This window comes from Marmota monax, unplaced genomic scaffold (genome assembly GCF_021218885.2).
Source record: "Marmota monax isolate L192 unplaced genomic scaffold, Marmota_monax_Labrador192_F-V1.1 WCK01_AAM20220418_F8-fsc00117, whole genome shotgun sequence".
NCBI lineage: Eukaryota > Metazoa > Chordata > Mammalia > Rodentia > Sciuridae > Marmota > Marmota monax.
Window position 1 is genome coordinate 3,433,294 of NW_026693023.1, and position 23,835 is coordinate 3,457,128.

The 23,835-nt window shown below is 43.5% G+C and overlaps 1 protein-coding gene across 1 annotated transcript; it reads right to left on the bottom strand.

Annotated features, from left to right (window-relative positions):
- Window positions 1-1,413: 1,413 nt before the first annotated feature.
- Window positions 1,414-15,595, bottom strand: Rnf122 (ring finger protein 122). The gene is made up of 6 exons (XM_046453311.1): window positions 15,156-15,595; window positions 10,033-10,189; window positions 4,955-5,000; window positions 4,642-4,683; window positions 2,780-2,862; window positions 1,414-2,521 (listed from the first exon to the last, which is right to left on the bottom strand). The coding sequence occupies exons 1-6, from the start codon at window positions 15,178-15,180 to the stop codon at window positions 2,407-2,409; spliced, it is 468 nt and encodes a 155-aa protein (XP_046309267.1). The 5' UTR covers window positions 15,181-15,595; the 3' UTR covers window positions 1,414-2,406.
- Window positions 15,596-23,835: the final 8,240 nt, after the last annotated feature.

The window sequence follows — 23,835 nt, forward strand, 5'->3', positions numbered from 1 at the left end:
CCAAAATAGGCTGGTTAATTCTTGCATGACTTTGGCCATACTACTGCTTTTAGGAGACTCAGCCATCATATTCCAGCAGGCAACCTCCTGCTGTTGCTTTCACAGCAGTTGAGCTAAGGGTTTCTGTGCCATACAAGCATGTTCACCCCAAACACAGTACTCACGCTGCTTCCCCAAGGCAAGGACTGTTCTGTCTCCCAGTGCCCGGGATAGCATGTGTTCTGAAAACACTGAACTGAGTGACAAGACCACACTGATGACTATGAATTTGGGAGTTATGATTTAACCTGTGCTCAGCTGCTGCCAATTCATAGCCAATCAGCTAACAATATCCACTTTTCCTTTCTGTGTGGACATACTGCTCTGACTGAACAGAAGCAACACAGGCATTTTTCCCCTGTCCTGTTGACCTCAGGATATTAGAAAATCTCTGAAACATACATTTTAGTGCTAACATTTTCATCTTGAGTTATGCTAATACTGATTAATTCAACATTGATGAATTGTCTTGAAGAGGAAGGGGAGATGATGAGGTAGGAAAGTTGAAGCCAACCTTCTGACCACCAGTTCTCCCTCCTGATCCCAGCAGTATATCCACCAGGAGGCCGTGGCAAGAGCTGAGGGAAGGCTCTTGTTTTGCTTCAGTAATGCATTTTATTCCCTACACTAAAGCAAGCTGAAAGTGCTAAAGGAGTCCATGTCCCCATGAGGAAAGATCAGTCCCCACAAGTTTAGTGGCAGCAAATAGCAGGTGAAAGTTTTGAGGAAGAGTAGGGTCATCCCCGAGCACAAGGAGAAAGAGGGGACAAGAAAAAGTACACCCTTTGCAAGGGCAGAGGACCCCACTAACAGAGGTGGTAAGGACTCCACTAGGACTGCCAGTCCCCTCTGGACTGTCCAATGTAAATGCAAAGTGTGCCCATACCCTATATCACACAAGCACAGGGGTGCCCTTGGGGCCTGTCACTTTCTGTATGGGCCTCTCTTGTACAGATGACTCACCAGCACAACATATTTTGCTCAACAAATACTTAGCCTGTGCTCAGCACCCTGGGCTTTCTCCCTGGATGGCCATGGACATCGCCCTTTTTCACTGAGCAGAGGGCAGCCAGGGCCCACATGCTTCATGTGTAAGATTGCATGGAAAATTGTTCCTGACATTCTCAGTCCACCTAACACACCCTGTTATTCAGAACCCTCTTGGGACATGGTGCAAGATCTGAGTGCACACAGTACCATAAAACATTACCATGCCATTCTTCTAGATGTCATATAAGAGGCTAGGTTGTTCCAGCAAGTGGGTGTGTGTCTGATTTTGGTAGGAGGAAGTAGGATGAGGCAGTGAAAGAGCTTTGTTCCCTCTATCAGCAGAGAGCCCCACAGGTTCGGGCTATAACCACAGGCAAAGGTTGGTTAGAGAAACTTGTTATTAAATTTAATTTTCTTTAAATACATAACTTTTTCCCTCCCGAGCCCACTCTAGGGAGGCACAGAAGCCTTTCCCACCCCTGAATTGCGGGGATCCCATATGTAAAGCCTGAGATGGTGAGGATGAAGTATAAAAATACTATTTACAAAGGGGAAGCAGGTATCTTGCTGCTGTAACCTCCAGATGCCCCTGTCCCCAGACCCCTTTTGTTCCTTTAGAAAAAACCTCTGAGAATCAGGCTGTGTATAGGACAAACCCTTCCTCTAGAGAGGCTTTCACACCACAACAAGAAATAGGAAGCTCTGAGATTAACTGAGGAAGAGGGAGAGAACAGATAGATAGCACCTCAGATCCTAGCAGGGGAAGGGATCAGTGCCCCTGTCCCCTGTAGTCAGCTAGCCAGCCAGCCAGCCTTTATTTCAATAGGTTCCATGTAAACATTGACTTATTCCTTTTATAGGTCCCTGCTCTCCCCTGTTTCATGCAGAGCCTCCCTCACCTCCAGTGAAAGTACTTGGTTCTTTGATCTTTCCTTCCTTCCCTTCTAACCTCCTATGAGGAGCGGGGATGAGACACTGGAGGTGTGACAAGAGTCAGCTCATTGCTCCTAAGTCAGGGAAGCTTGCCTTCCATGGAGAACCTTCAAATAGGGTGCTCCATGTTCACAGCCAGATAAAGATGGATTTCTTCCCAGAGCATGGACAAGGTAAATAGATAGTCCAGTGCCAGGATATAGAGGTCTGGCTGGTTGAGGCCATCAGTACTGAGTAATAGGGAAGGAGACTTCAGGAGGCAGAGAGGTGAAGCAAGGCTGGCACTGGTCTCACCCTGCTGGGGGAAGACCAGCCCCGTGCCGTTCTCCCTTTTAGGTAAGCGTGACCATCATCATCCAAGACTTGTTCATTGTAGCTGTGCAAGAGAGACCAGGTGCCCACATGGTAAGAAGTCTTCTCCAGGTCTTGGTGTAGAGGCAGCCCTCACACCAGCTCATCCAGTAGGATCCCGATGCTCTGAGTGGCCTCTGCAGGCCCAGCGATGGGCTTGTTGCACATGGGGCAGACACAGCGCACTTCCAGCCATTTCACTAGGCACCTGTGAACGACAGAATTGTTATTTCTAAGAAGATCCTTCAGACTGCTCCAGCTGCTTCTCAGTCCCACTGCTTCTTGAAGAACATCCCTGTGCCTGCCACAACCTAACACTTCTGGCTTTTCTGGTGTTCAGACAAGACCAAATTTAGGGCATCATTGGTAAGGGGAAGATGGGAGGTGGCAAGGAGTGAAAGGTTCTAGAAAATGCTCCCTGATTATTTCTTCTCCACAGGGCAATCCTGGCCATAACCCCACATACTTGCGGTGAAAGGCATGTTGGCATGGGAGCACGCCCAACTCGTCCTTCCCCTTGAAGTCTTCCAGACAGACTGCACAGGTCTGCTGCAGGGAGAAAGGGGGCGTGTGAGAGGAGATTGCAGAAGCACTTTACTCACCCATCCCGGAGGTCTTCGTCTCATCCACAGCCAAATAAACTCCATTCTAGCCCTTTGTCAACCCTTTATTCTCCTTTGTCAACCCGAGAACAAATTTGTTCTCACCGAGAAACGAGCTCTATTTTATAAAACTCTATTGACAGAATTGGTAGCCATTAACCCCATGTGGCAGCTTAAATTGAAACTAATCAAGATAAGACAAAAATTACAATTTAGTTTATCAGTTACAGTAGCCACACTTTTTCGATTATTATAAAAGTTTATTTAATCCAGAGTTTAATATGAATAATGTGGGTTGAAGGCATATATCAGTGGTAGAGTACTTGTTTAGCATGTGCAAGGCCCTAAGTTTGATCCCAGAAACACGAAACAAACAAAAAAAGAAAAAAAATATATAAGATCCAATTTTCCCAAGTTTTATGTCATAAGTTAAAACAGGTCTTTTGGAGAAGGGACAGAGATTTCTCTGCTGGACAGACATTATTTATACTCATGCCAAGATTTCTAAGTATGATACTATTTCCTCATGTTAGCATGATTCCAGTATTGTTCCACAGCCTCTAGCTGCCCTCTCTACACAGTTATCTATCACATGATTTATAGAGACCAAATCCTTGCAGCATTCCTTGAACATGTCTGCCACCATGTATAGATTTTTTCAACTCAGGAAAGTGTGGTCTACTTGGCTGACTCAAAGCTGCTTTGAAACAGAATTCGCATCCTCCCTCGTGCTCCACTAGTAGACAGCGCCATTTCAAATGCTTAGTAGCTACATGTGGCTAATGATTCCCATACTGGACAGGACAGATATAAAACATTTCTGTTATCATGTAAGTTTCCACTGGACAGTGATGTACTGGGAGAATAGTTTTAAATCCTCTCTAGCATATACATGGAACAAGGAGGATAATAGTAAAAGTAAATAAAGGGATGGGGTGGATGTAGTCAGTTACATTCTTTTGAGATTTAAGTCCTTAGGTATCAGCCTCCATGATCTCAGTTGAATTATTCTTTTAAGAAGGCTTAGAAACCACTTGAACTTTCCTGGGTGTCACAGCAGACATCAAAAATAAAAATGCAATGAGGCCATGTCTGGGCAGTCTCATGTTTGGTGATGCTGGCATCCTCCCCACTCCCAAACAACCACAGACTCTCTCTGATTAGGAGTGTCTGTGGTTACCGAGGAAAGCCTTGGAAAATGGATTAAGTGACCTCAAAGGCATAGGTGGGAAAGGATCAGGAAATGGCCAATTAAGGGTCAGATTTGAGGGGAGCCAAAGAATTGGTATGTGTGCGGGGATCCGGGAAATGGAGGAGAAACAGGGAGGAGCCACTGGGATGGATTCACAGATCAGAGGTTAGGACAGGGTCTATACACTGGTAAACGTGGGAAAGTTAGCTGAAATTTTCCTATGGTGTGAAGCACTGTGATCAGCCTTCCCTTGAAGATTATGCATGGCAGGATTCCTGGGGCCATGGTGTCACTACTAACCCAAATCCTTGTGTGAATCCCCCCTGCTCTTTGTTTCCCCTGCATAAGCTGTTCTAGCCATAATAAATTCCATATATTGATTACCTGCTGGCATGAGTCCCTTTTATTTGGCCAAAGCAAATACAAAAACAGAGACTAAAAACATTCTCAAAAAGATCCTGGCAGCGAGCTGGAGAAAGGTGCTGTCTGCCTTACCTGCTGGGGCCCTCCTGCATACCGTCCCAGGACACTTACCCCATAGAGCTGCAACTTCTTGGCATCACCTTTAAGCACCACCTGGAAGAAGATGGGGAAAGATGTCTGAAGGAACCAGCACAGGGTCTGCAGGATGGGCCAGTGAAGGGAGTCCCCTGTCTTTCATGGGGTGTCTCCCTGATTCCCATGGAGGAGGAGGGCTCTGGACAGTCTGGGGCAAGCCTGACTTGAGGACAGTGAAAGGAGCTAGTCTCAGGGAGGCCCAGAGCTGAGGCCAAGGGGGTACAGATGAGGGGAACTTGGGTTCCTGCCTTCTCGAGGAGGAAATGGCAGGCAAAGAGGTGGCATTTACCTCCTTATAGCCATATCGTTCGCTCTGTGCCTGGTTCCGGAGTTTGCTGGGGGAAAAAGAAAAAGAGATGATTACTATGTTTTTGCATAAACAGAGCAATCACAGCAGGCCAGGCTGGCTGGCTACTTGGGCATTCTTCTGGGAGTGAGGAGAGATGGTTGTCCTCTAGATGCCAGGGAATATGGTTCTGATCCATCCAGGCCACCCAGAATTGACCAAAGACTAAGCCTCTTATTGATTCTCAGCAGATCCCATACATAGCTTGGGAGACTCTCAGGCAGAACACCCCATTGTAGCTCAATGACTCTCCCCGCCCTTTCCCAGCAGGTAAATTCTTCAGATATCCAAACAATAGAGATTAACAATGTGCTTTCCAACTGTAGAGAAGGAGTTAGATATTCTTAGAAGGGATCCTTCCATCAAGCCAGGGTAGCGGGATAATAAGTTTCTTTTGACCTAGGGGAATTTTCCACTTGGAGAACTCAAGTATCCCAGAACCAAAGCACACTCTTCCCTTCAAGTGCCAAACAAACAGTCCAGGCGATGCCTTCTTTGTTTTTGCCTCTTCATTGTAAGCTGGTGGCCTGCAAACAGCCTACCTCCCCGTAGCCAAAACACGGCATGTTGTTACTAATAGCAATGGCATAATAGTTAATGGGGTATGTGCTACATGTTGCTCGGACACTGACCTAGTCAAATTTGTTCTCACTGAGTCCAAGTAACTCTAAAAGGGGAGAAACTTTCCTTTTTATACATGAGGAAAATGAAACCCTAAGAAGCTAAGAAATTTGCCCAAACTCCACAGAGCTACTTGGCAGCTGTGTCCGGTTGAATCAAACTCCAAGTGATTATAGAGCTCATTCTCTTTACTACAGAATATGACCTGTCCCCCTAATCAGGATGTATACATCGTAGTCCTGAGAATGTGATATGATCTTGGGACACACCTTTACATCTCATGAAGTCTAAGACTCTCTGAATGGCTTACTATGCAAATGGCTGGGACCATAATTATGCACAAATTTGTGCTGCTTTACTTTTCATGGGGAAAACTTACTCTGACAGCAGGTACCTTTAGATGGCCTCCTATGCCTGGGCTATAACAGAACCTGACGGGGTGTTCACGAGTGCTTTTTCTCTCTCATTATTATTTTTTTTCTTTTTTGGTGCTGGAGATTGAGCCTTGCCACATGCTAAGCACATGTGCTTTACCACTTGGCTATGCTCCCAACCCTCACTGATTATTTCTAACCCTGGCCTGGGTTACTGGAAGCAAACATCAGAAACTCACCAAATTATAGTAGGGACGATCTAAGGGGCAAATTTACCTCATTCCCATTCTTTTACAGAACCCAGAAGTTAAGAATAGGCTTTATAGTTCAATGCATGAAAATAGAAGTAAAAGGACCTGAGGGTATAGCTCAGTGGTAGAGTGCTTGCCTAGCATGCGCAAGACCCTACACTTAATGCCAGTTCCAGAAAAAAAAGAATATAGAAGAAGAATATCTCATAAAAACAAACTAGTAATAAAAAAAATAATTTTATCTCTTGACATAAAAGATACATGAAATTCAGGGTTGGGGATGTGGCTCAGTGGTAGAGCACTTGCCTAGCGCGTGTGAGGCCCTGGATTCCATCCCTAGTGCCTCATAAAAACATATACATGAAATTCAAATTTCAGTGTCCAATTAAATGGTACCAGCACACTGACATGCTCAGTTCATTTATCGGCTGCTTTGGCATGTAAACAGAGGAGCCGGGTGGTTATGATAGAAACCCCATGAACCACAAAGCCTAAAATATCTACTATCTGATTTTGTATAGAAAAAAAGATTGCTGACCCAAGTTAGAAACAGAGAACCATGAATCATGGAGAGGTTCAGTCACAGCAGGTGTGAAGTTGACCCACAGGCTTTAGAGAGCCTGCTGTCAGGGTGGTGCAGAAGGTGCTATAGTGGAGAGAAGGTGCAGGCGGAGCTATAGCTTAGACACAGTGTAGGTCAGATAAGGGGCTGCCAGCCTCTTCCATCCTTCCTGACAGGAAATTACATGACCCAGCAAGGTCATATGTTCCTGGAGCCTCTGGAGATGTCAAGTTCAAGTGGACTTCTGCCAAGGGCTTGGGGCTGGGGCAGCCTTCTTCCCCTTCTTTCCACTATGGTCCAGAAAATATATTCATACATAATGCACATGTCTCTCTTCTCAACTTCCACATCAGAGGGGCAGAGAAGATGCATCCAAAGCTTAAGTGAGCTAATCTGTTATCTGACAGTGAGTTAAGTGGAGGAAAGGTGAATGTGTTCTCATCATCAGGGAGCTCATAGCCAGTCTGAGGGAAGACACTGTTGTTCCATTACCAGCTATGTGCAGAGCACATAAGGAAGTGGTGAAGAGCCTGTGTGATGGTTTTGTTTTGCTTTGTAGTGCTAAGGATCAAACCAGGAGCCTCAAATGTGCTGGACAAGCACTCTACTGAGAAACTACAAAACTAGCCCCAAGCCTGTGTTTTTAACTTTCTGGGGGAAAGAGGGATGCCATGCCTCTTTTGAGACTCAGATACCTCCCCTGCCATCCGGTTGAACCTTGGTGCCTAAGGTATCCTCCCTTTCCCTCACCTGTCTCATCTAGCTAGTTCTCTGTGATGATCGTACTCAGAGATCTTCCAGAACCCTCAGGATGGAGAAGGGCTTCACAGTTACACCTTTATCTTGTATAAAGATTTCAGCTCAGGAAGGATTAGATTGTGATGAAACTGAGGCTCCAAAAGGTTGCAAGGAAAACAGAGCAAAAAGAAAAGAGCTCGGGCCATCCCAGCTGGGGATGGACAGGTGGCCTTCTCAGCTGTTGGCTGAGCAAAGCAACTAAAAATACCCGGGATTCAATAAGACCATCCCTAGCTACTGCCAGCAGGCTCTCCTTTCCTCTCTTCCCTTTTAGAAGAAACAATGAAGCCAGGTCCTGAAAATAATTGTTCCTTTCCTGCCCATTTGTACTGCACTGGCCCCTCCATCCTGTGCAGGGCAGAGGTCAGCACTGAGGGGGAAAAGGAGCACTGGGCAGCAGGGGAGCAGAGGCTGGCTTTGGCTGATGAGCTCACCAGGTCAGGAGCAGTGGTCATGGTCCTATTTTGGCCTAGGAGGAAACGAAGAAGCAGAGAGAGGAAGTGGCTTCTATGCTTGGGCGTCTTTCTATATATAGGTACACATAGCACATACCAGTGGGCCTCTGAAGCCATGAAACTCCAGGGTCAACTGGCTTTGGGCGGGCTGCAGGACAGGGTGATAAAGGAGCAGATTACTGCAGAAGGGACAGGTGGCCCAGAGCTGCCCCACAGTGGGACAGCTTTTAGTATCATATGGTTACTGCTCTGTTCTTTTACGGCAGCCAAAGAGAAACAAATCAGTGACACATGGTTCCCTCGCCTGTGCTTCTTTCTCTAGGACTCCAATGCCCAGCTGGAAGTGGGTACAAATAATGGCACAGAAGTTCCTCCACTTCCCATGAAAGGAATTAGACTCCTGGAGAGCACAGCTATAGAAGGAATCTAACAGATCAACCAATTGTTACCATGCTAGCCCACCAGTAGCATCTCCCTTGATGTGTGACCTTGGGCAAGTCCTTAACTGAGCATGAATGTCTTCATTTATACATGAGCTAATAACTAAACCTGTTCAGAAAAGACTGTTCAGAAAAGCTGATGTGTTTGTGCATGTAGAAAGGGTCCAAGTAGAGTTGGTTTTATGGACTCCTTTCAGTTTCATCCTAAATAAGTATTTGTATTTGATATGTATTCATATCAAATACTTATTAGTACTTAGCTTTTGAGGAAATGGAATGGCTCGATACAGGGGTTCATAGGAATAAGTTGGTAGATAGACAAGTTTGAGGGAGAAAACTTAGGGTTCAGGAAAATGGAGAAGAATGGAGGGAGGAAAAGATACTATAAGTCTTTTCTTACCCCCAATTAATACTGAAGTGCAAATTTAACACTCAACTGTACAAGAGGGAAAATAAACCATTATTTTCTTTGCATAGACTTAAGTGGAAAAGTCTAGTCCTGGGGACCTGTTTTGAAAAGTTCTGAAAAATAGCCCCAAGGGAGCCAATTGGAACTTTGGAGAAATGCCTGAGGGGATATCCATGTCCCCTTCCTTGAGGTATACCGACAAGTGTCTGCCACTCCCTGCTAGCTGCCTTCCAGTTGAAGGATGCACCCAGCAGGGCATCTTAGTGGGGAGTCAGTGCTCCTTGTCCTTAATCTCCTTAAATAATTTAATCAGATACTGGCCTAGACCCCAGCTGACATCTACCGAGGCATTTGGTAATATGTGTGGTAGGAGAGGCGTCAGTTGTCACATGTTTTATTGGCCAGGGATGTCCAACCCTCTCCAATGTACAGGACAGTCCCATATAGTCAGAAATATTACTACCCTGATTTCCACTCTGAATGTCAAAGTGCTCCAAGTTTTTCCTTTAGAAAATAGCTACCAGTTCCCAGGTCCTTCAACAGCAGGAAAAAAAACGGTTCCAGGAGCTTGGTTACCCCTGCCAACCTCAAGTCCCTCCCTGGATCCCCAAGCAATTAAGAATAAATGACATTTTTCATTCCCCCCTCCCCCACTTCTCCAAAATAAAAGCTTCCAAGACAGAATCAACATATAGCTCTCCAGACATCAGCTTGCTAATATCAACATGAGGAACTGACAACAAGATTTCTCAGGAGGGCAGAGAAACATGCCTCTGGTATCATGGATATCCTGGCATCCTAGAGGGCATAAGTGTGGAGGAAAGAAGGATACTTAGGGACCACCAACTATACTATACAGCTGGATAGTAATTCTAGGCAACCGTCCAACAATTGGCCCAGAGATGGGATACAATCCAACCCTTGGTGACCTTATGTGCTCTGGGACAACTTGATAGGCTGATATAAATAGAAACAGCAGGCCTCAGGGGCCCAGAGAGGAGCAGGCTTAGCCATGTTCTCCTAGCAGTGGCTCCAGCCTGAGATTAGTGACTCTAACTTGGTTTCCTCCCTCCTTGAATTCCCTCCCTAAGTAAGCCAGTGACCCACCTACCTGATAAAATAGCAGCAGAAAATGAGGCTGAGCATGAAGACAAAGATGCCCGTGCCGAAGATGACCATATAGATGTTGAGAGGAAGGTCTTGGAAACTGATGGGTGGCATTGAGCAGGACTTGTTAGTGCTAACCAGTCCCAGGCCACAAAAACACCCTGCAAAAAAAGAAGAAGAAAAATAATATTAGACTTGGAAATTTATCCCTGAGGGTGATGGCACACTGTGTCAGCTGGAATGCAAAGAACAATGGCAGGCTAAGGCTCCTAAACCTCTGATTCTTTGGCTTGAGCTAATATCACAGCTCTAACTCTTACTAGGTTTTTATGATCTTGGGTAAATTATTTAACCAATATGTGAAATGGAATTCCATTCAAGGTACCTATAGGGATCAAGGATTTAGATCAAGGAGAAAATGGAAAACCCAGTTCCATCATGTAGAAGCTCATAGACTGAAGAAGGGTCATAGGTGAGAAAACGAATTACCTGGGTTCTAACCCAACTCTCCCTAGCTAGCTGCACGACCTTTAAGAAGCCTACCTCTCTAAGCTTCACATGTCATCTAAAAAGCAGCAAAATATAGAGTGGACTTAAAATGACAGTATAAGAAATAGACTTCATAAATTGCAAAGTGCAATTGCAAAGGTCATTTGTCATTATTAAGCCACCTGCTCCAGAAGACAAGCTGTGCCAGGACTAGAATAGAAATTGTTCACTCCAAGTCCAGGCCAGTGTTCCAGAAAGTGGAGATGAGGTTGGGGGTGGGGAGTTGCAGCTTCCCTTACTCCGTCCTTTGTACTCAGTCTCATGGTACAGTTCCACTATGGAGATGGTACACCCTGGAAACTTGTTAGATGTGCAGAATCTTGGGCCCAGCCCAGGCTAAAAGAACTAGAATCAACATTTTCACAAGAGACTCAGGTAACTCTTCCGAACAGTTTGTCTGAGAAGCACTAAGTTAGTTACTCTGCTTCCCTTTTCACGTGGCTCAGAGATACGTCTTGATTGGCTTTCCCACTGTGGCAGTCATTTCCCTCTAGCTAGTATTTGGTGTTGACATGGGTATGTGAGCAGGTTCTGGGCAAAGGCACAAAGTTCTGCTGGGAAAGAAAAGCTTCTCTTTCTGTCATGTCTCCCTGGGCACCTAGAAGGGTAGGAGCCAGCTTGTAGCTGGAAAGAGAACTGATAGAAAGTTGATGGCTTAGAACAGCAGTAGGAAGGGAAAGGGGAGAATTCTTCAGTAACAAAACTTGGGACTGCTGTTTCCCAATTCCCGACTGCATTCTCATGATACCAATTTAAATTTATTTATTTTTTTAAACAATTGGGGTCTTACTATGTTGCCCAGGTTGGCCTGGAACTCCTGGACTCAAGTGATGCTTCTGGAGACTACAGGGGTACACCACTATATGTGGCTTCCAGTTTCATCACTGGAATGCCACAGTAAAATGTCACTTTCCCCACCAATGCGGAAAAAAAAAAACCAACTTAATCATTAAATAATCTCCCTAAAGTAAACAGCTAAGGAGCCCTAGCTCCCAAAGTCTCTATGCTCTTGGGTTCTAGGCATAGAAGCTTTAAGTTAGGAGTCAGGAATTGATAGTATGCTGTAGAATTAGATAAATACTAGTGCTAATACCACTCAGCAGAAGGTTGATTCCAAAGACTGGAAGTCAACTCTGACATGGTATATTTCATTCCTTTTCATCACCTTTATCCAAATCTCTTTCAGAGTGTGCTGCTTCCTATTGCACATCTCTATTCCAAATACTCATTACTGACTAGTTGTCTCTTAATTGCTGTCATTGCTGTTTCCAGTTTCATCTCGTCTAATTTTCCCCACATGTCTACCACATCCTCTCATTCCATTTATCGTGTACTTTCCAAATGCATGTCTGATTTCAAGTCCTCTTAAACACGTCCCCTGTCCCTTTGCAATTCCCCAGTGTTTTCAACACTTCCACATATGACCATTCTCCTCACATTTTCTTGCCCAATCTTGTCCTCATCTGCATCTATACCTTCATTCATGCAGTCTTTTCTGCCTAGAACTCCCTCCTTCTTTCTAAAGTTCACCACCTGTTCTTTGTAATATTCCAAAGAGCTGTGTTGTTCTGAATTCTACAGTGCTCACAACCTGCATGGCTTATTCTGGCCCTTGCTCATTCAGTGTTTTATATACTCACTTGTTTCTAGCATCAACTTAATTTAAGTATGCATTGAGCATTGATTATATAAGCACTAAGATAGTAAGGGCAAAGAAGAGTGGAAGAATCATCAGACGATCTTACTCTATAGAAAAGCAGAGACACAAAGATTTTCATGGCATAAAGTTAGGTTTCACAGCAGAGGTGGGTCTAAGACTGAGAACCAAGACTAAGAGTCACCGAGAGTATAGTCCTAACAAGCCCAAATACTCCAAGTCTGAGGACATCAACATGAACTTTCATATATTTTCCAGTGCCTAGCCTAGTGTTTGGCTTGTCTTGATAACTAGTTAATAGATAAATAACTCCCTGCTTTTTCAAAACAACCTGGTCCCCTTGGCAAAGCTCCTACTTGAAAGTAAGAAGATTGATGTTTGGGAAAACTGCCCAGAAAGTGCCCTCAGCCAATAAATCACCAGTCAACCAACAAGTATTGTTAAAGGCCTGCTTTATGCCCTGACCTAGACATTGTTTGAAAACAGAAAGCAAAAGAAGTTCTTGTTCTGAAGGACTCTTTAATTAAGAGGAAATTAAGGAAATAATTAGCTATTAAGCTTTGCTGTGTTCATTAGAAAGCCCCTTGCTTTTAGACTGCATGGAAGATTAGAAACTAAGACACTTTCACCACCCTTTCCCACTAAAATATTTGCTCTCCATGGGCTAAAGGATATCAGTTTTCTATGAGGAGATCATGCTAGACTGGCCTGAGAAAGCCAACCTTCAATCTATACTGGCAAAGGGCCTCAGGACTTCCCTTCCAAAAAACTATATCTTCTTTTCAATGCTAATGTGGTGTTCTGCCCCACCCCAGTCTCTCACTTCTTAAGGTAGGAGTGGCAGTCTTTGTGCCATTTCAATGACCCTTCTCTTTCTTTATTCTCACAACCTGTACCATTTGCTCTGGCCTCAGCCATATCTGATGCTAATAAGCTGTCTTAACTTACCCTCCCTCCATATGCATTGGCTCTTCTGTGTTATCTTTCATGAGCTGAATCCTGGTATCTTTTGGGTCCCAAAGAACCTAATTTTGTTTCCTGCTCTGGGGACTTGCAAAGCTGTGGTAGCAACCATTGCAGAGAGTATACACAGGTACCCTGGAGGCACTGTGGCCCCAGCAGTCCTCTAATCAGTTTATCTCTTCCATCTTTTCCTGTCTCATAAAGGCTTTCCCTGGGGCTCCAGGACTAGGTTAGTGCAAGAAACTTGCAAAGAACAGAGATTGCTAGTCCCAGGTAATAGGAGCTCCAGCTGTTTTCCTTAGGGGTAGGGAAGGCTGTTGCTTCCTCACTGGAGTCAAAGGACAGTATTAGTCAGCCACTTTAAGAAGTGAAAGATATGGGCTGGAGTGCAGTTCAAGGGTAGAGCTGTGCTTAGCATGAGCATCAGTCTTAGGTTTAATACTCAGCAAGACAGGGCGGAAAGTATGAAAGGTTAAGCAAGACCTAAAATCGCATTTGAAAGGTAGCAGTCCAGAAGAAAGACCAGTGTTAACCACAGCCCCTTAGTTCTAAGTCTCTGTTCCATTGTTTCCGCCAACCTATGAAAGCCTTGACATCAGAATGTCTCATCTCAACTGGCAGGCTGAGAGCAAGAATGACGTCAGAGAAGGGCTGGCCAAGAAAGACCAGGGGATCTGGGAACTGCTTCTCCTTCCCAGCCAACGGGAATCTTTCCCAGATGCTGGGATGCACCGTCCTTCCTCAACCCCCATCCTCCGCCCCCTCTCCCACATTACCCGCCTATCACACACGGCTTGGTTCATTTTCAGGAAATTAGATCCGACTAGCAAAAGGAGGAAGAAGGGGGATGGGGGACACTCATACACATGCTGCCCAAACCCGGCCTTAAAACAAAAGCCTGTTGAAATAATTAATCCAAGATCTGGCAGGAGTCTACTCTCTAGAATGGATCTTTTCCCCCTCCTAACTAGCCAGGCTGCCACACTCAAAATAAGGCCAGCTGCTTCCCACCTCCTTCTAGACTCCCGCTACCCCCACTCCCAGCGTCTGAAAAACGCGGTCAAGATTCTAGGACCACTGGGGGAAGGGTGGGTGAATATTGGTATTTAAAAGTGATTTGCTCAGAAGTATTCCTTTCGTGCAGTTTCAGTGAGAAATTCAGACCCAAACCTAATCCGTATCACCTGAACCGCCAAAAAGTCTCAGGTGAGATGAACTAACTCAGCAGCCTCAACCAGGCCTGGACTGGGGGATGATGGGTGGGGGGGCTGGGTCTGGAGGTGAGGTCACCACGCAGGCTCGGGAACAGACCGCATAGCCTGGCCTTGGGGCCAGAAAGCAGAGCTCCTGCTAGGCCAACCTCCTACCACAGGAATAGCTGGGAGCGGAGGTATCTGCAAGACTTTATTCATTCAGTAAAGCCAGACTCTAATCCATCGTCTTCCACCGGCGGAGTCCTACTAGCTGCCAGTGGGAACCCAACAAAGAGAGAGGAAGTCACCCCCGCGCCTTGTCCCGCACGCTGCACTGTATACATATTTAAAATAGCCTGCAAAGTTTCAGACCGGGAACTTGAGCTCCCTCTAGGAGAACCTAGCCCGAGCGTGGATTTAATTCTCCAACCACCACAACAAAGAACAGAGTTTGAGCGCACAAAGGCAGGGGAAGGGGGTAGAAAAGCCGAATCGCCACACAAAGGCTGGGAACCACTTGGCTCCCACGCCCCTGGCCTGCCACACTTTCAGAGACCCCTTCCAAGCCCTCGCGTTAAAACTGGATTGTTTCAAATTCCGCGCTGTGCACCGCAGAGTTGGACACCAGGTCGTCTTCTTCGCCGTCCCATTGAATGAAAAACTTAACTCGAGAGCTAAGACGAACCCATCAGACGTTAAACCTTGCGCCCCCTTGGCGTCTGCGGCCAGTCCAGAGTCCGCTCGCCTTCCCGCCCCGAGACTCACCGTTACACCACTGGAATGGGTGCATCAATGAAGTCTGGGCGGGCCTTCTCGGGCGAACGAACGCAGGCGGAGGGGAGGGCAGGCGGGTAGGGCGCAGTGCCTAGCGGGTCCGCAGGAGTGGCCGGTGCAGTGTGCAGCAGCCGCTTTTCTCGAAAAGTCCAACTCCCTCCGGAGTGTGGGGATGCACTAAGGACGGTTTTCAGAGCAACAAAGAGGAAAGAGGAGGAAACAAACAGAAACTCTCCCGGAGCAGAAGCACAGAGGAAATGCACGAAGGGCTTCGGGTTGCGGGAGATGCGGAGCGATGCAGAGCCAGGAGGGAGTGCCCAGACGGCAGCAACTCCCAGCTAGTAGAAGCAAAGGCTTTAGCGGGAAGCTAGGCTCGAGTCCCACCGCGCGAAGGAGAACCAACTGGAATTCCGAAACTGACACCCGGCTACTCACACCCCCTGCCTAATACTGCCCCCTCCCCCCAGCAAACCCCGCCCCCTCTTCGTCACCTTCCCTCCGGCCAATGAGAGACTTCCTCCTGCCCCCGGGTATTATTTGCAGGCCCGGCCCTTTCCCCTGAAGCTAGGGCAGCATCTTTTCAAGGTGGGTGTCTGCCGGCCCCACCTTGCCAGACCTCCGTGAGACTCCCGTCCTAACACTAGTGAGCTGCTCAGTGCGTCGCCGGAGGGGGCCGGCTTCCTCAGTGTTGGACCTGGAGGAAAAACTGAACAATTAGTGCCACGTTGTTTTCCGCCTCCAGATCTGTTACTATTTAGCATTTCTATAGCTGTTTGAGAAGCTAATCCTGGGGAATAGCTCTACTTAAGCTCCTTGGGTTTGGACCTGGTCTTAGGTGGCAGAAAGCACAGTCCTATGTTCCCTTCAAAAAGGGACAAATGAGGGAAGAGGGTAAAGCAGACGGATACCACTGAGATTTGGAAAGGGCTTTCGTTGTCATCCTACTTTTTGGCCAGCGCCTCATTTTACAAACAAGGAATCAAGGCCCGAACCTTAAGGCAGATGACTTGGCAGGGTTGCACTCTCCTGATTAGCAGAATCAAAACCAGAAACTGGCACCGTCGATGTCTTAAGGACAGGAATCCCCAGCTTCTAGCGCCCTATAGGTGTTGAATGAACAGTAGTTGACAGACGGAGTCTCTCAGTTCTCCATCCACTATTCTTTCTGACGCTGCATCATTTCTTGCTGGTTTTGTCTGTCTTTCCACTTTTCATTTTTCAAAGAAAGTATTCGCCGCGAGCCTACTGTATGCCAAGCACCATTGGCACAAGAGCACCATCAATGTTGTCAGAGACAGCAGATTTCTGCTCTCCTGGGGCTTACAATGCAAGTAAGGGGACAACAAGCAAGCAAGCAAGCAAACAAACAAGAATGTCTTTATCTTCCTGTGAAATCTCCCTATCCAGTCTGTTAATTGGAGATGAATACTTTATCTAACTCCTGGGAATTCCTGACTCCCAAATAAGCTTAGGCATATGAATGCTTTGTCACTTCAAAGTATGATCCTTAAGGTATCAAATGTCTTTACCAACATCACAGATCAGTCTGGAACAAATAGTTTTCCCTTTCCATCTGTGGGGGATCAGTTTCAAGACTCCCAAGTATACAAAAATCTTTAGATGCTCAAATTCCCTAGATAAATTGCTGTGCTATTTGCACATAAGCTGTGCACAAATTCCCCTATATTTTAAATCATCCCTCTAATATTTGCATAAGATATGGAAGATTGCTTAATGGACATAAAACACTTGTTTTTCCTTAGGAGCTAGTCTGGAGGAGCATCATGTACTGATGTAACTCATTTCATTTCTTTTTATTTATTTATTTATTTATTTATTTAGTTTTTCGGCGGACATAACATCTTTGTTTGTATGTGGTGCTGAGGATTGAACCCGGGCCGCACGCATGCCAGGTGAGCACACTACCGCTTGAGCCACATCCCCAGGCCCTCATTTCATTTCTTAATAGGGCAATTGCAAAAGCTTCCTAACCGATCTCTCTCATTCTAGTTCTAGTCTCTGACTTTGGAGCCCATAAGAATCACTTATGGTAGACGTGTAACATTTATAGATTCCCAGGCCTTGAGTCCAGAAATTTTGTCTCAGTAAAGAGTGGGTCCCAGAAATCTTCATTTTGATATACTTTCCCCCCAGAATTTTCACACAGCTATTGAGAGAAATAATGCTCTTATTATATATTCTCGAATCCATTCTTTCCAGAGTTTTTCTAAAATGTATTTCCTTTGCTTAATAACTTTTACCCGTCTCTGGTGTTTTTGAAATACAGCCTGGCATTCAAAACATTTCAGTCTAGTCTTTGCCTGTCTTCCCAATACTCTTCTCCCCATGCACTATTCATCAGTTTTGAAGCTTTTTGTTATTATTGTTCCTTGTACATAGTATTATTTTTTCCTGACTGTGATTTTATACATGATATTGCTTCTGTTTGGAATTTTCCTTCTGTGCCTGACAAACACATTAAGATTCAGCTAAAACTTCAAGTTTTCTGTGGTCTGCTATTTTCCCTTTCCGAATCTGTTTTAATACTTCACATATATAACGTAATGTGCTATAAGTTTATAAAGTTGAGTATGTGATTTCCGGAGTTTGATTTCTCTATGAGCCTGCCTCAAGAAATTTTTCAAGGGCACAGACCACTTTCTTGGTTCTAGTATCTGGTTTAGTAAATGCTTATAATTTGTGCATACATATAAGTAACCATGTAATTTAAGCCAGGTTGTTGATGCAGCCTAGAGGTTTAAAAACTGTGTAGAGCCAGGCCTCATGGTATGTGATCTAATTGCAAGTTCAAGGCCAGCCTGGCAACTTAGCAAGACCCCGTCTCAAAATAAAATAAAAAGGGATGGGGGTATAGCTGAGTGGTAGAGTGCTTCCCTAGTATGTGGGAGGCCCTGGGATCCATCCTTAACAGAAAGAGAGACAGAGAGGGGGCAGGGAGGGAAGGAGGTGGGGGGGGGGAGAGGGAGGGAGGGAGGGAGAGGGAGAGGGAGAAGAGAAAAGGAAAAGAAAGGAAAGGAAAAAAATCTGTATTGTTTTATTCCAATGATATGATGTTCTGGAAAAGGCAAAACTATAGAGAAAGTAAAAATCTCAGGGGTGTTCAGGGGTTGGTGGGAAGAAATGATTAGGTGGAAATTGGAAGATTTAAAAGTTAGCAAAATACTCTGTATGATATTATGATGGGATTACATGTCATTATGCATTTTTCCAAACCAATGAAATGTACAACACCACAAGAATGGGCGCTAATGTAAAATATGGATTTTGGGTGATACCGATGTGTCAATGTAGGTTCATCAGTGGTAACAAATATACCACAATGTGAAGGGTCCTAATGATGGGTAAATTGTACATATGTGGGGACAGGAGGTGTATGGGAATTCTCTGTAATTTTCCCTCAATTTTGCCGTGAACATAAAACTGCATGAAAAAAAATGAAGTTTATTAAAAACTCAAATGTGTGTAATGTTTACTTCTATGATTTTTTTCCTCTTCATTGCCTCAGGGTGAAGTGAAATAGGTTATTCAAATTTTGTTAAGACTTTCTGCTAGGTACTCCTAGCACAAAACTGTGAAAGAGGAAGAGCCTTTGAAGAGAAAATTGACAGGAAATGAGGAAGACCTTTCTATCCCACTCCCTTTTAGAATGAAAAGAGGCTCTGTGGGAAAACACCTTGGAGGTAGGAACAAGGGAAGTTCTTTGGAGACCGAGCCAGTTAGTCAAGACAGTGAACGTGTCAGATCACACACACATAAACCATGGCTGCAGTCATCAGATAGGATGTTCTATAATGATTTATAGTTTATGACTAACATTTCAAACATCCAGTAAGCTCTCCTGAGGCACTTAGAGATTCCAGTTTGGAAAAAGTGTCATATTTCTTCCCAAGGTCCCACCCTCTTCCCTCCTGGGCCAGTGTAGTCACAGTATAATACCTCAGATAATGGCTTGGGTTGAAAGATGTAGGCTGGCCAAAGAGCTAAGGTCTTGGGCATTTTTGAAAATGTTGGTTCACTATAAATTAATCTGTGCTAATACAGCCAACTAATCCCTTCCACCCCCAGTGCTGAGGGTCGAACCCAGTACCCTGTGCAAGATAGGCAAGAGCTTTACCACTAAACTACTCCCTCATCCCCAGCCTCAGCCTGCTGATTTTTGACAGAGGCATCAAGAACATAAAAACAACAACAACAACAACAAAACAGCATCTTCAATAAATGGTGCTAGAAAATTTGATATGCATATGAAGAAAAATGAAACTAGATCCCTTTCTTTAGATGTGCATAAAAATCAATTCAAAATGGATCAAAGACCTAACAATTAAACCTGAAACTCTGAAGTTTCTACAAGAAAACATAGGAAAAACACTGCAAGACATAAGCATAGGCAGTGATGTTTTAGATAGGACCCCAAAGTCATAGGTGACAAAAGTAAAAATAGACAAATGGGATTCAGTCAAACTAAGAAGCTTCTGCATAACAAAGGAAATAACCAATAGAATTAAGATTCAATCTAGAGAATGGGGGAAAATACTTGCAAACTCCTCATTCAACAAGATTGTACTTGACTGACATAAAGTATATGATTGTCATCAAGTATATACGTGGAACTAAAAAACCTGAGTACCAAACAAACAATCCAATTAAAAAAATGGGCTAAAGGGCTGGGGATGTGGCTCAAGCAGTAGCATGCTTGTCTGGCATGCTCGGGGCACTGGGTTCGATCCTCAGCACCACATAAAAATAAAATAAAGATGTTGTGTCCACCGAAAACTAAAAAATACATATTAAAAAATTCTCTCTCTAAAAAAAATGGGCTAAAGAACTAAAAATATACTTCTCAAAAGAAGACATATAAATGACCAACAATACATGAAAAAATACTGTTTTGCTAATCATTGGAGGAATGTAAATCAAAACCACAATGAGATATCATCTCACCCCAGTCAGAACACCTATCATCAAAATGGTGAAAACAATAACAAGAAATGGCAAGGAGACAGAGAAAAGGGAACTCTTATACAGTGTTGGTGGGGACGTTAACTAGGACACCCTTACGGAAAACAGTAAAAAAACAAAAAAAACAAAAACTAAAACTAAAAATAGAACCAGTAGTTTCACTACCAAGTATGTGTCCAAAGAAGATGAAATCATTATACCAAAAAGATATTTGCTCTCCCAACTTTATTATGGTCCTCTTCAACCCTATGCCCTTCAGTGGATGAACGGATAAAGAAAACAGTATATTTACACAATGGAATCCTATTTGGTCATAAAATAATGAAGTCCTATAATTTGCAGCAATATGGATGGAACTGGAGGTCATTATGTTAAGTGAAACAAGTCAAAAACAAAAAGACAAATATCACATATTTTCACTCATTTGTAGGAACCAATAAGGCAGCCTTGTTAAGGAATGAAATGGACGGCTGGGGTTGTGGCTCAGTAGTAGAGCACTCGCCTAGCATGTGTGAGGCACTGAGTTTGATCCTCAGCACCACTTATAAATAAATAAAATAAAAGTATTGTGTCCGCTACAACTAAAAAAAAAAAAAAAGAATAGAATGGAATAATGGACATTAGAGACTGGGAAAGGCAGGGGACACCAAAAAAACACATTGGAGGGATTTCTTTGCGTTCTTCTTTAATACAGTCAGGTAACTATTGGTTAAAATAATTTATATTTCAAAATGACTAGAAGAATAAAAAAATTCCCAACAGGTCAAAGTGATTAATTGTTGAAGAGATGGAAATACTTATTACTCTGATTTGATTATTGCTCATTTCATTGCATGCATGTATTGAATTACCCCAATGTACTCTATAAAGATGTACAAATATTATACCTCATTAAAAATATTAAAAAAGGAAAAATTGATTTAGTTCCAGCATTTTCCTAGATTGAAGGTTCTTATCGAAGACATATTGATTTCTCACATTATGTCAATCCAGTTTAGATATGTTGCCCCCAACCAAATATGATGGTTCCTTTGCTGTCTTTGTGTAAGTCAGGAAGACACATCTGGTTCTTTTGTTGAGGAGGAAATTGAAACAATAAAGGGCTCATATTAAAAAAATATATATATATATATATATATATATATATATATATATATATATATATAGTTTGTTTGTTTTGTTTTGTTTTGTTTTGTTTTTTTAAGTCTCTTGAGAAAGCTGAAGCAGAATTGTGTTTCTAAATCTTCCATGGAAAGAGGGCAAGGTAGTACCAAGCTTCCAGAAAATCTTCCTAAGGAGTCAAGGGATTCTCCTTTCCACTGCCCCACCCTTCTTCTTCTTCTTTTTTAAATATTGATTTATCTGTAGATGAACACACAGTATCTTTGTTTTATTTTTATGTGGTGCTGAGGATGGAAATCACTGCCTCACACATTCGAGGCAAGCACTTTATCACTGAGCTACAGTCCCAACCCCCCAAAGACTTCTTATGCACCCCATGAATCCCCTCATTTTAAAGGCCTTGCAAGCAATAGAAAAACTGGAGAGGGTCAGCCACGTCCCTCTGTGGGGGGAAGGGGACAGAGGCTTTAGTCACTCCATTTCTCCTTTTGTAAGAGTCTCTCTTCCATGAACCTCCAAATCCAGTCTTAGAATGTGTAAGAGGAAAAGATTTGCGCCCAAGATGTAGGCTGTCAGATTGTATTCACCAAGATATATTCACCTCACAGATTGTTTCTTTTGCTGAGAAGAAACTTTTCAGTTTGAATCAATCCAGTTTATTGATTCTTATTCTTATTTATTATTCTTATTGATATTAATTCTTGTGCCACAGGAGTCTTATTAAGGAAGTTGGGGCCTAATCCCATATGATGGAGATTAGGACCTACTTTTTCTTCTATTGGATGCAGGCTTTCGGGTTTTATTCCTAAGTCCTTGATCCATTTTGAGTTGAGTTTTGTGATAAAGCACTAATCTCTAGGGTATATAAAGAACTCAAAAAGTTAAACACCAAAAAAATCACCCAATCAATAAATGGGCCAAGGACATGAACAGACACTTCTCAGAAGATGATACACAATCAATCAACAAATATATGAAAAAATGTTCATCATCTCTAGATGATGAGAAATGCAAATCAAAACCACTCTAAGATTTCATCTCACTCCAGTCAGAATGGCAGTTATTATGAATACAAACAACAATAAGTGGTGATGAGGATGTGGGGAAAAAGGTACACTCATACACTGCTGGTGGGACTGCAAATTGGTACAGCCAATATGGAAAGCAGTATGTAGATTTCTTGGAAAATTGGGAATGGAACCACCATTTAACCCAGCTATCTCTCTCCTCAGTCTTAAGGTTAAAAACAGCATACTACAGAGACACAGCCACATCAATGTTTATAGCAGCACAATTCACAAAAGCTAAACTGTGGAACCAACCTAGATGCCCTTCAATAGATGAATGGATAAAAAATATATGGCATATATACACAATGGAATATTACTCAGCAATAAAAGAGAATAAAATCATGGCATTTGTGGTAAATGGATGGAGTTAGAGAAGATAATGCTAAGTGAAGTTAGCCAATCCCCAAAAACCAAATGCTGAATGTTTTCTCTGATACAAGGAGGCTGATTCATAGTGGGGTAGGGAGAGGGAGCATGGGAGGAATAGACAAACTCTAGATAGGGCAGAGGTTGGAGGGGAAGGAAGGGGGCATGGGGCTAGAAATGATGGTGGAATGTGATGGTCATTATTATCCAAAGTACATGTATAAAGACACGAATTGGCGTGGATATATTTTTTTTACGACCAGAGGTATGAAAAATTGTGCTGTATATGTGTAATAAAAGAATTGTAATGCATTCTGCTGTCATATATAAATAAAAAAATTAATTAAAGAAAAAAAAAGGATGTGTAAAAGAATGTCAACCAGGGTTGGTTTGTAAACAGTGATAATTAACTGAGTAAACAAATATGTCATGCCTCAAAATAAGACAAATTGTCACAGTAATTTTCCAAGGTGTCTTTTTTTTAGAGACAATGTCACACTGAGTTGCTTAGGCTGGGTTTGAACTTGCAATCCTCCTGCCTCAGCCTCCCGAGCTGCATTCCAAGCTTTTTAATATTTTAGTAAAGAATTTTCACAAAGGAACATGTAATTCCTTAAAGTTGTTGAGAGTTGTTCATTGTACACTGGGCTAATGAGGCCCTTCATATTAATTTTTAGGACATTTATTTTTTTGGGTGCTAGAGACGGAATCTGGGGCCTTGCACATGCTAAGCTCATGCATGTACTATACATGCCTAGCCCCTTTGCTCTTTTTACTCTTTAAAAACTTTGATCTTTCTCTGTCTAGATACTGGGGAAGTCTAAGTACTGGGATTCTTTTAGGAAATTGATACAACTCTTGACCACAGGTGTTTATAATGTACCCAGCAATGTTCCCATGTCCTGGTCTGTGGTTCTCTAGGAATGTGAGGCAGCAATTTGCCTGTTCTTCTCCTCAGGTCCCAACACACATGGAAAGTCCAGTAGGAGACAAAGGCTTTTGTGGGACTAAGTAGGAACATCCTTTCTCTCTCCAGAGGCTGGGACCATGCTACAGTTGCCAGAGTCTTTTCCTAAGCACTTCCTAAGCATAGCCTGATGGTTTTCCAAAGTATCAGAGAAGGATGGGGGTGG

Coding starts and splice junctions, on each gene's coding strand:
- Rnf122 (XM_046453311.1), bottom strand. CDS start 15,180: ATGCACCCATTCCAGTGGTGTAACG. Junction 4,684..4,954: donor AACGATATGGCTATAAGGAG/GTAAATGCCACC, acceptor ATCTTCTTCCAG/GTGGTGCTTAAAGGTGATGC. Junction 2,522..2,779: donor CAACATGCCTTTCACCGCAA/GTATGTGGGGTT, acceptor TGTCGTTCACAG/GTGCCTAGTGAAATGGCTGG.